Genomic DNA, 12,796 nt, shown 5'->3' with positions numbered 1-12,796 from the left:
TATTTCACTAGAATATAACATTCTCCATAAATTAACATTTTATAACAAATTAAAAGTTTAAAGGTTTATTTATTTATTTTGAGAATATATATGAATAAGGTGTAATGTGTTAATTTTGAAGTGATTTTGAGATCCACATTGACATAATATACTTGTAACTGTTTAAAGAAGGTTTTTTTACTTTTTACATATTGACGTTGATGTTTCCGTGTTCGTAAAATCCGATCTTAAAGACTTTAAAGTTGCGAGCGTGGATAAATATTGCCGGAAAACAAATTCTCTTCAAATTTTCAGACAGGTTTCGCTTCTTCTTCGAAACAAAAAAAAACCCCTTCTCTTTCTTCTCTTCTCTCACAGTTTTCTATGGCGATTTAAAAACAAAAACTACAACACAACTACATAAACAATGGCTGAAAAGCTTCAAACCCTGCTGAAGGAAGTTGGATCCAAGCTTGAGAACCCACCTGCAAATAAAGATGCTCTTATCAAGCTTTTAAAGGTACTTGCTCCTCATTGCACTCAAAGTCTACCAACTTTTGAAGACTTTGTTTTCTATGTTCTTAGAACAATGGTTTCTTCCGGATTTTCTACTTGTTTTGCTTTGTTGTTCTGAATTTTGGTCCACGGAAAATATTGCCTTTCAATTTAACGGTTTCAAATTTGTTGAAATTTGCCTCCATGTTCTTTAATTTTGATTTCATTGTTTGGGGTAGGGAAGAATTTCAACTTCGCAGCTTGTTGATTCAGGAATAAATAACGTATTTTGGGGATATTCATGGGTCACCTGAAATTATTTGTGAATTTTGTTTAAAATTAGGGTTTAGTTTCAAGGAGTGGGGAATATGGTAAGCTTTACCATTCGCTCGGGCCAATAATTAGACCGTTTCCCATTCCACTTTCGAGTTTTCATTCAATAAAAAACCTGCTTTATGATGTCTTAAGGTAAAGATTTTACAGTTTTTTAAAAAGAGAAACGATTTCAATATGGTTTCTACGGTGTCTTTTTTAGTTGAGGAAACGTTTGTATCTTTTGGGAGAGAATTCCTGAAAATCTTGTGAAAGTTTGTTGGAATTAGGGCTGGTTTTGAAGTTTGAAGGAATCAGGAAGATAAGTCGTGGGTGAAAATTGGTTGGATTTGAATTCCATTCCAATCACGCATTTGGTTTCCATTAGAACTTACAAAATCCTTTGACCAATGGATTTCAACATTCCATCCTAAAACCCATGGAATTCAATTCCCATACTTTCCTCCTTGTTAAAAAATACTGAAATACCCTTGTAGAGTTATGCGTATGTCTGTTCTACTTTACTGCAGCAAGCGGCATCATGTATGTGTGAGGTGGATCAATCACCATCAAAAGAAGTATTGGCATCTTTGCAGCCTTTTATAAATGCCATTGTGAAGCCAGAGTTGCTAAAACATCATGACAAAGAAGTTAAGCTTCTTGTTGCAACTTGTACATGTGAGATAACCAGAGTGACTGCTCCTGTCGCCCCATATGATGATCATGTTTTAAAGGTATAACTTTTTGCTTGGAATGGAATGGACAATTCCATTCCATTCCTTAGTTGCATGATTTTTGGATCCTAATTGGTGTTTGACATTCCTCAGGATATTTTTCGTTTGATTGTAAGCACATTCAGTGGGCTACGTGATACAAAAAGCCCATCTTTTGGGAGGAGAGTTACTATCTTGGAAACAGTAGCTAAATACAGATCCTGCATTGTGATGTTGGATCTTGAATGCGATGATTTAGTCAACGAAATGTTCAGAACATTTTTTGCTGTTGCCAGGTTTGTTTTTGTTGATGATTAAATGGGGTTGTAGTGAAGTCTCATTATAATGGCTTAAATCATCTTTATGCAGTTCAGTTTATGCCAAGTTATATTTTTATCATTTACTTCATATATAGTTGATGCAAAATTTAAAGTAGGCTAAATGCTAAAACCAGCAAACCACTTTCATGTATTTGTGTATTGTAGAATGATCAGCAAATTTCATGAGCTTTCATTATAATAAAAGTAAAAAATGAATGAATGAAAGTAGGTTGGTATTTGTTGCACTAAAGTCATCACTGTGGCTTGAGTACATGCAGTGATGAGCATTCGGAGACTGTTATCACATCAATGAAGACAATCATGGTGCTTCTTTTGGAAGAGAGTGAGGACATCAACAATGACCTTTTGCTTGTTATTCTATCTGTTTTAGGCCGAGATAAGAAAGTAACCTCTCTATTTATTTATTTATTAATGGTTCTCTCTCTCTTTCAAATTCTCAACTAAGATTTAATTTAAAATAAAAAAAAAATGTGATTTTTGCAGGCGATAACAATGGCTGCAAGGAGGCTGGCTATGAATGTGATAGCACAATGTGCAGGAAAACTTGAACCTGGTATAAAGCAGTTCATTCTAAAATCAATGTCATCAGAGGGCAATTCTGTACTTTCTCAGATTGATTACCATGAAATCATCTATAACATCTACCGCTCTGCTCCTCAAGCCTTGGTGGGAATTGTGCCCTACATAACTGGAGAGCTTCTGGTAATTACACCTTTTTTTTAAAAATATATATATATATATATATATATATATATATATATATATATCTAAAGAATGTTCACATCATTTAAATACTGGGGTGAGGTGACAGGAGTTGGGACATTTTATTTTATTTAAATTTTTTCACAGACAGATAAAGTAGAGATGCGGTTAAAAGTGGTGAAACTGGTGGGAGAGCTTTTCTGTATCCCAGGATCTGTGATTCCTGAGACATTTCAGCCAATCCTTTTGGAGTTTTTAAGGAGGCTGACTGATAGAGTTGTTGAGGTTCGAATGTCTGTTCTTGAACATGTCAAGCTTTCTATGTTATCCAATCCTTTCAGACCAGAATCTCCTCAGTTAATTGGTAACTAATTCCTTCCTCATTTATCTATACATTATTATTATACAATTTCATTATTCAGTTACTTACTTCCTTGATTTTTTTTTTGTTAGGTGCTCTGTGTGACCGACTGTTGGATTATGATGAAACCATACGCCAAAAAGTGGTTGCAGTGGTGTCTGACATTGCATGCCATGAGTTATCTTCTATTTCTACCAAATCCATAAAGCTTCTAGCTGATCGACTTCGTGACAAATCTGTAATTATATATAAAACTCAAACTCTCTTTTTCTCACTTTCCAGCAATAAATTAAATACCAATGCACTTTCATTCTACTTTCATCATTTTTCTTATTTAAGGCATTGTACTTTGAAAAGTCTACTTAGTATTGCATTGTAGTTTTAGTTTTTTTTTCTTATTATGGTTTGAAAAATCTTAAAGAGTTATAGAGTGAAAATTGCTTTGTATTTGAATGACATTGCTATCATCAAGTAGATCTTTCAAAGTATAATGCTGTAATAAAAAATAAATGAGAGTATGTTGCGATTTCTTGCATGTGTCCCTTTTCTTATATAGGTGTATATATGGATGTGGTAAATTAATGTTATTATAAATTATAATACAGCTCCCTGTGAAGAAGTATACCATGGAGAGGCTATCTGATATATACAGAACTTGCTGCTTGAAGCAAATGGCTGGTTTGAATGTGAATGTGAGTGATGACTATGATTGGATTCCTGGACGAATTTTAAGATGTTTTTTTGACAAAGATTTGAGGTATTTTATATTTTATATTTCAAGTAAAGAATATTGTTATTGTAAGTTTGTAACATCAACATCATTATGAGTTGCAGATCAGACACAGTGGAATACATTTTATGCATGTCCCTCTTTCCACCTGAATTCTCTGTCAGAGATAAGGTCAAAGCTTGGGTCAAACTACTCTCAAAATTTGATAAAGTTGAGGTAAAAGCTTTAGAGAAAATACTGGAGCAGAAGCAAAGGTTTGTTTTCCTAATTGTGCTTTGATAAATACAAAAACTTTTCTATTAAATTAAAAAAACTTATACTTGGATTGCAGGTTACAACTAGAGTTACAAAAGTATCTTTATCTCAGGCAGATGTATAAGGTTTGCTCTCTTTTTTTATCAACAATACATCACTGTTTTTAGTTTTTTACACAATAAACAGTGGAAAATTAATTACAAATATGTTTTTATTGAATTGCAGGATGGTGATGCTTCAGAGCTTCAGAAGAAAGTGGCTCTTATCTTTCGTTTCATGTCTCACTGTTTCACAGATCCCACAAAAGCTGAGGCAGATTTCCTGCTTCTTCATCAACTAAAGGATGCTAATGTTTGGAAGATATTCACAGCACTTCTTGATCCCAATACCAATTCTCTTCAAACTTTCAAATCACGCGTAATAAAACTTTCTTTTCTTTCTATTACAACATTGTAATATGATACTTCATTGTTTTCTTGAAAAATCTACCTATTTATAGCATTGTACTTTCAGTTTGTTTTTTTTTCTAATTCTATTGAGAAGAAGTCTAACCCAATTATAGTAGTGAAAATTGCCTTGTATTTGAATGAACATTGCTATAATCAGGTAGATCTCTCAAAGTACAATGCTATAACAGATTATAATAACAAAATCAATGAAAGTACATTGATGTTTCTTGCATTTAATCCGAGAATTTAGTACATAAACAATATGAAATGGTTTTTACAGGATGAATTGCTTAAGATTGTTGGTCAGAAGCATCCACTTTATGGAATTCTGAGCACTCTCTCCATGAAATGCTCATACATACTCTTTAACAAGGATTATGTTAAAGATATTCTTTTGGAGGTGGACCTACACAAATCTTCTGGAAACAAACTGCTATCTCAATCTTGCATGAATTTACTTGTGGTAATATTTTATTGATGACAATATGCTGTGCTGTTTATTTTTGGTTCAATTGTATTGGGAAACAATAAGAATGTTTTTTTTTTTTTTTTTTTTTTTATAGTTTTGATAGTGATAGTGGTTGTTTGTTATAATAATCTCGACATAAATATGATATATTTCCAGATCCTTGCATCCTTCAGGCCATCATTGCTTAGTGGGACTGAAAAAGATTTGGTCCATTTTCTTGAAGATGAGAATGAAGTAATCAAGGAAGGTGTTTTGCATGTTCTAGCAAAAGCTGGTGGAGCTATTCGTGACCAATTGGGAGAATCATCTAGGTTTGGTTTGAATATTAATTTTAAATACACAATTTATGTTATTATTATTATTATTATTATTGTATATTAATTAATATTATTGAATTGCAGTAGGTTAGATCTCCTATTGGAGAGAATATGTGTAGAAGGTAGTAGGAGGCAAGCCAAATATGCAGTACACGCGTTAGCAGCTATAACAAAGGATGATGGGCTTAAGTCACTTTCTGTTCTTTACAAGGTTTTCCATCTTCATATCATATATTATTTATAATGTAGCCACTGTTTGCTATCACGGAATCAGACAAGGAATGGAATGGAATGGTTCATTCCATTGGATTGGAATGAAAAAACCTGTTTATTTTTTGCCTGAATGGACCATTCGTGAAATCTTTCATCAAGAGTTTCATGATTTTAATTTTTAAACATATCTATAATTATCGTTGTCGAATAGGGTTAAAACTAAACCATAAAAAATTCATATGAAAATTAACTCCCATTCCTACACATGATCATGGAGTGTAATTCCATTCCATTCCATTCCAGCCAACCAAAGGCAAACATACCTTATTCTGAAGTTGCCTCGAGGACACTTGTTTGATGTTTCTTGAAAACTGTACAGAGACTTGTGGATATGCTAGAGAAAAAGACACATTTGCCCTCCGTGCTACAGTCTCTGGGCTGCATAGCACAAGCTGCTATGCCAGTTTTTGAAACCCAAGAGAGTAAAATTGAAGGGTTTATAAAGAAAGACATCTTAGGGTGCAGTGAGGTACTTGAATCCATTTTCAATGTTATGCTTGTGATTCAGTATGATTGATTAATGTGAATTTTGTTTCACCATGTCTTAGAAACCAAAAGATGAAGCAAAAGAATCTTGGAATGATAGAAGCGAACTTTGTTCATGGAAGGTTGGTTGGTTGGTTTACTTGGAGTCATATGTATAAATTCAAGTTTTGATTAAATTTGTAAGTTTATTGGTCTTGTTTTGTTGTGTAGATATTTGGCATAAAAGCTTTGGTAAAGAGCTATTTGCCTGTTAAAGATGCACATCTTCGTGTTGGGATAAGTGAACTGATACAAGACCTCAAGAACATACTTTCTATTGGGGAAATCTCAAAAGATATTGAATCAAGGTACTTTGTGTCATAGGGTTAAATGCAAGAAATAGCAATGCACTTTCATTGATTTCATTTGTTATAGCATCTTGCTTTCATTTCAAGGTATAATGTCATAATAAGAAAAAAAATTGAAAGTACAATGCTATAATTGGTTAGTTTGTATTCTAAGTTTTCCATTTCTTCTTCTCCCAGTTGTGTTGATAAGGCCCATTTGAAGCTAGCTTCAGCTAAGGCTATTCTTCGTTTGTCAAAGCATTGGGATAAAAAGATTCCTATTGATGTCTTCTACCTCACCTTGAGAACTTCAGAGGTAAACATTTCACTTGCAAATATTATTTAAACCCGTTTTTTTGTTATACTTTATAATTATCTTTCTCTTTTAACGATTCATGTAGGTTGGATTCCCTGAAGTTAGGAAACTATTTCTCAAAAAAGTTCATCAATACATCAAGGATCGAAGTTTGGACCCGAAATATGCTTGTGCTTTCTTATTGGGAATAGGATCTCAGGAAGAGAATTCTGAGGTTACCCTAACCAGATCTTTTTCAAATTTCATTATGTTGGAAGTATATAGGGTTAAATACAAGAAATAGCAACATACTTTCATTTATTTGTGCCTTATATAACATCCTATGATCAACTCAGGACATTATACTTAAAAAAAAACCTATCCAATTATAGCAATGAAAATTGTTATTGATGTTTTGCTATTATTGGGTAGATTTTTTTTTTCTTTTGAGTAAAATGGTTAGATAGGAAGAAATGAAAGTAGGATGCTGCTATGGCTATGGTAAAGAGACTAAGAAAAGTTGTGAATATTGAAGTTGAATTTGGGAAATTATTTTTGGCAGGATAAGGAGAATAGTAATAATCTGAGTGACATCATTCAGATGTGTCAGCAAGGAAAGGCAAGACAAAGTGATGTGAACTCATGGGTAGTTCACAGTACTTACATTCTTCCCTATTTGGTTCATGCATTTGCTCATCATCCTTCTTTTCCAAATCTTCATGAATGCAAGGATCTTCAAGCATATCAACCCACATACAGGTAGGTATATGATTATTTATTTATTTATTTATTTTTTTCAATTGAAATTGAATGCATTGCATACTATCTATACCTGTTGAATTTGATTCTTTGAATGAAAAAGATATATATGTATTTTTCTTATCTTCCAGGAAATTGTATTTATTTCTTTCTATGTTGGCAATTGGTGGTGATTGTGAAGATGGGAAGCCTGATAATAGTCTAAAGAAGGAAGAGGTTATTTCAGTACTTTCAATTCTTCGAAGCATCAGAAGCTCCCAAGATGCTGTAGATACAAACATGTCAAAGGTATTAGCAATTGATTTGTTTATTATAACATCATACTTTCATTTTTTTTTTTAATTACAACTTTGTACTTTTAAAAATCTACCAATTACAGTAATGTTGCCTTGTTGATCCCATACAAAGCAATTTTCACTGCTATGTTTGGGCTGATTTTCAAAGTATAACTTCCTCATAAAAGAAGTTGAAAGTCGAATGCTATAGTATAATTGGGTGGATTTGCAAACTATAGTGACTTATTGAGTAGAATGCTGTAATACTTTCATTTTTTTATTGTCATGTGATAGATGGTTAAGTTTATTTACATGTCCAGAACTCATATGCAATCTGTGATCTATGCTTCTCAATCACCAAACGCTTAGCACAAAAGCAACAAGATCTTCAGGAACCAATACTAGCACATGTGCCTTTACCTCTACTGTTGTACAAACCACTTGAAAAGAAACAAGACAAAAAAGAAGAAGAAGAAAAGGAGAAAAAAGATGAGGTTCAAACTGATGTAAGTTCTTTTTAATCGTATCTATTTGATCATATCTATGACATAATTATTCAAACATGTTGATGTTGTTAACCTTTATAATAGATGCATGAATCAGTCATAAATTTTGTAAACTTGAAAATACAACAACAGGTCACTGAAGGGCAGAAGACATGGTTGGCTGATGCTAGTTCTGTTGCCCACTTTGACTCCCTTAACATGGAAGCTAATGAAAATGTATGTTATTCCTTCATTTATTACTTCTTATTTGTTATACTTAGTTATAGGGCTAAATGCAAGATTTCTTTACTTTGAAAATCTACTCAGTAATAGGGTAGTTTTTTCAAAAGTTAATGTCCTAATAAGAAAAAAAAAATTGAAAGTACAAATACAATGCCATAATTGGTTTAGATATTTCAAAGTAGAAGGACTTATTTAGCAAAGAAATAAATTTAGAATGCTGTGTTGTGTTGTGTTCCAATCCATCAGGTTGCAGAGGTTGATATACTGAAGGAGATTGAAAAAGATGGTAAAGAGGTGCCTTTAGGAACAGTGTTGAAAATACTAAAAGCCAAAGGAGCAAAGGAAAGAAAGGCTGTTCCTGTTAAAAGTGAATCTACACCAGCTGCTGCTTCAGAAAGTGATAACAATAATAACAATAACAATAATAATAATGTTGATATTTTAGGGATGGTGAAAGAAATAAATTTGGATAATTCAGATATGATGACGAATAAATTGAGTTCCATGAATGGTACTGGTGATGATGATGATGATGAAGAGAATAAAGGTGTTGTTGATGATGATGATGAAAAGCGAAAAAGGAAAAGAACAATAAAACATCATGAATCAACAAATGTCTCTGTGTCTTCTCTCAAACCCAAACGTCAAAAGTCATCTTCAAAGGGATTATCAGCTTTTGAGAACATCAAAATGATTGATGATGAACAACCTCACACCGACACTGTTTCAGTTTCAGAAAACAAAGTTTCTTCTGAAGACCATATTCAATCCACTGACTTTGATGAACCTCATAATATCCAAACAGAAGACCATGGGAATCCTGATGACACTGATCACGAGGTAAATTCCTGTAACGAATATCTGGATTCAGTTTTATAGTTTTCGCATTTTTTTTTTCCAGATTATTATGATTAATTATCATGTTATTTTTTTTATTGTGAGATTGTACAGTTTTAGTTTATTACCATAATTAAATAAATGGTAATTTGTTATTTGTAAATTTTAAACATGAGGTTAGAATAGTCATTTATTCGGATTCTGACACTGCATGCAGTCTATAAAAGAAACAATATTTATATCAGCACAGATATCATTATCCATTGAGTACACTTTTATCAGTTCAGGAGTTAACAGGAGAAAAAAAAAGACAGAAAGAAACAAGCACCTTACTTGTTACTTATGAATTGTGTGATGCAGAAAATGCCTAAAAAGTATACAGATACAGATGGTATTCACAAGTCAGTCAGAAAGCGCAAACGAAAAAGTATTGCAGGATTAGCAAAGGTTTGGTTTCATCAATTATCTCATCTTTTGTTTTTTTAATGAGACCCTACCAATAACTAACTAACTAACTAACTAACTTCCACCCTGCGTTTTCTTCAGTGCACAACAAAGGAAAAGGAAAAGGAAAAGGAAAAGGAAAAGGAAAAAGAAAAAGAAAAGGAAACTCACACCACAGACTTGATTGGAAAGCGAATACAAGTTTGGTGGCCTATGGATAAAGTGTCAGTAGTTTCTCTTTTATATCTCAACAAGGATACTTGTTAAAGTACAACACTATAATAATTATTAATAAGAAGAAATGAAATAGAATCATGTAAATTGTGAATTTGCAGGTTTTATGAAGGCTTGGTGAAGGCGTATGATCATCAAAAGAAAAAACATGTGGTAATCTTTATCTTCCTTTACACGTTTGTTTCCTTCTATTTTATGATCTACTGCCATTTCTATAATGTAATACTAGTAGTTCATTTGATGAATGAATGCAATAAATACCAATGTACTTCCATTGATTTTTTTTTTTTTAATAACAACATCCCATCCTGCGTTCATTTCTTTCTATTCATTGTACTTGTAGAACATTGCACTTTGAAAGTCTCCACTTTGCTATATAATCAGGTGAATCTTTCAAAGTGTAATAAGAAGAAATAAAAGCAGGATGCTAAAATGAGCATTTAAATGGAAGTAGGTTGGTATTTGAAAAGAAAAGGGTGGGTTGAGATTTGACATTTGATTTTATGTTGATTGAATTGAAGGTGTTATACAATGATGGTGAGGTTGAAGTGTTACGTTTGGACAAAGAGCGCTGGAAGCTCATCGACAAGACTCCCAAGCCTCCTCCTACAAAGGTCTCATTTTATTTATTTTTTTATTTTTTTAAAACTACAAAAAAAATGATTTCTGATTTTGCTTAACTCTTATCTTTACAGCGGAATAAAGTGTCAAAAGGTTCAGGCCCTAAAAGAGGGTGAGTGACTAGTCAATGATTTTTTTTTTATATATAGACAAATAAACAAAAGTAGGTTGTTATTTCTTGCATTTAGCCCTTTATAAAGTTCATCTTTATAATGGGAACATATTGATTGAGGCTAATATTGTCATCATTAAGTTTGATTTTGGTAATGAGGGATTTAATGTAAATGTGGTCTTGAATGTTTTGCAATGCAGGTCTATTAAGAAGATTCCTGATAATTCCAAGAAATTTAAGGACTTAGCTGACATGTGAGTAAAAAAAAACTGTTAATTTTTTGAATTTCAAGACGAGAAATAATGCTAGTGTTTATTAAAAAGTAAAAGTGTTAATGGGGCAACATTGACATGATATAGATCTTCATCACCAATGGCAAGAGGCAAAAGAACCCCAAGAAAAAAAATGAAGAGAGTTTTCCAAAAAATTCCTGAATATTCCAAACGAGAAACAAAAGAGGATCTTGAGGAGGATATAACTGAATCCGAGCATGCCACTTTCTCAAAGGTTGATAATTTGGACACAGGTGAACAAAACAAACATCTTCTTTAACTTTAAGGATATCATCTCATCTTAGCTACTCCTTTTTTGTTTGGGCGTACAATGTCACTAAATAGCAACAAACCATTGTTATCAAGATTTGTTTTTCTTGTTGACATGGACATATGACGTCACAAGTTTGTTGAAACAATTTCATTGAATAATAGTAAGTAACCAAGTATCAATTTTTGTGAAACTCTTTAATGGTTTCAATAACCATATATATGGTCTCTTTAATGTTTCAACAGAAATTGATACTTGTTTGCTTGGTTGCTATTGAATGAAACTGTTGCAACATTTCATAACATTGGAACAAAAAAGACAATATAAAACTTGGTTGCTATTTAATGAAATGGTACAACAGAGGTAAAAGTTAAATTGAGTTTGAGATCGCATCATAATCTTTACTTATGCAGAAGAAGAAGAGGCAAGTGATCAAGAGGGAGGACATTCAGGAGATGAGGAAAAACATACATTGAAGAAACAAACTGATGATGATGATGATGATGATGATGTCAAGAGGCAGTCGCCGGATGACCGGAAAACTTTAGATTCCGGCGAGGGGGAGTTCTCCGACGACGTGCCACTTGTACCTATTTTCAACTTTTAATCCATTTATTTCTTCCAATTTCATTGAATAAAAAATGATAAAAATGTTGTTTCTGATGCATTGCAGGGTGTATGGAAGTCTAAAGTTAGGAAACCAGATGTAAGCAAAAGCAAACAGGTTTAGGAGGAAGACATATAATTATTTACAATCAGATTGTTACTTTACTTACACCAATAATAAAATGTGAAGTTGTATGTATGTATGGTTGCTACAGGGAAAACCGACTTACTTAACTGTTGAATGTACAGATATAGTTTTTGACATGTGTTGTTCCTTTTCTTTTCTTTGCAAATGTACATCTCTTTAGCTCTTCTTCATGTAAAACTCAACTTTCTATCCCTTCGGTTTCATTTTTATGTCTGTCTAATAAAGGTTTGTTTGTATGAGTAATGAGGGTGAAGGCAACAATCTTAATTTCTGTTTATCATGTACCCAAGCATTACGACTATAATATACCTTGAGGAAATATGTCCATACATCATGTGTAGGATATTATTTGTAAAGTCACATATTCATAAGATGAAAATTTCTTGTAAGAAATCTGGCTTTTTGGATAGGACATTTTTTTGTTGTTACAAATCAATATGCACATCTCTACAATCATCTTCTTTGGAAACAAGCATAATAGCAGAAGATACAAGAACAAACGAGTTGTGAGAGAATGAAAACAAACATACTTCTTTAACGAGTGTGTCTTCAAACGACGTAACTAAACAACGCTCTCATCCAAAAGCTAAACCCATATTCCAAACCTGCAATACGGATAAAGGTGCCGACTTTTCATCCCGGATTACGAATGACCATTGTGATAGCAGGTAAGGGGAATCATTCATAACCCTACTTACTCTCAGACTTGGTCGCATCAGTATAATATTTCTATCTGTGTGTGACACAACCCAAGAAGCCCACATCTCGCCTCGGTGATCCTAAAAGATCGCGTCTAACAAAAATATAAAAACAGAAACTCGTATCCTTCCTAAAGGTCGTGACCATGCAAACATCAAAACTCACTTTCAATTCATAAAACAATAGTTTTCATGTCCACTTGTCATCTTCTCATAATGCCATGTTAGCTTTTACCACTTGTCATCATTTCACACCTTAACAAAAAAATCCAGAATTTTAAATATGTG

At 32.8% G+C, this 12,796-nt stretch overlaps 1 protein-coding gene across 2 annotated transcripts; it reads left to right on the top strand.

The window, feature by feature from the left end:
• Positions 1-262: 262 nt before the first annotated feature.
• On the top strand, positions 263-12,019 carry LOC111909237 (sister chromatid cohesion protein PDS5 homolog A). Of its 2 annotated transcripts, none has more exons than XM_023905026.3 (33): positions 263-499; positions 1,317-1,520; positions 1,614-1,795; positions 2,098-2,224; positions 2,324-2,542; positions 2,690-2,906; positions 2,996-3,141; positions 3,509-3,660; positions 3,738-3,887; positions 3,965-4,013; positions 4,114-4,305; positions 4,618-4,800; positions 4,963-5,117; positions 5,211-5,334; positions 5,716-5,865; positions 5,945-6,004; positions 6,093-6,229; positions 6,407-6,524; positions 6,610-6,738; positions 7,066-7,262; positions 7,394-7,550; positions 7,858-8,043; positions 8,176-8,259; positions 8,512-9,105; positions 9,463-9,549; positions 9,649-9,770; positions 9,882-9,933; positions 10,302-10,394; positions 10,476-10,513; positions 10,714-10,767; positions 10,873-11,039; positions 11,470-11,642; positions 11,730-12,019. In XM_023905026.3, the coding sequence occupies exons 1-33, from the start codon at positions 407-409 to the stop codon at positions 11,784-11,786; spliced, it is 4,848 nt and encodes a 1,615-aa protein (XP_023760794.1). In that variant the 5' UTR covers positions 263-406; the 3' UTR covers positions 11,787-12,019. The 2 variants fall into 2 exon arrangements, with proteins under 2 accessions (XP_023760794.1, XP_023760793.1); XM_023905025.3 differs by having other exon boundaries at positions 5,208-5,334.
• The last annotated feature ends 777 nt before the right edge of the window (positions 12,020-12,796 follow it).

This window comes from Lactuca sativa, chromosome 1 (genome assembly GCF_002870075.4).
Source record: "Lactuca sativa cultivar Salinas chromosome 1, Lsat_Salinas_v11, whole genome shotgun sequence".
NCBI lineage: Eukaryota > Viridiplantae > Streptophyta > Magnoliopsida > Asterales > Asteraceae > Lactuca > Lactuca sativa.
This window is presented reverse-complemented; position numbering and strand designations above follow the sequence as displayed.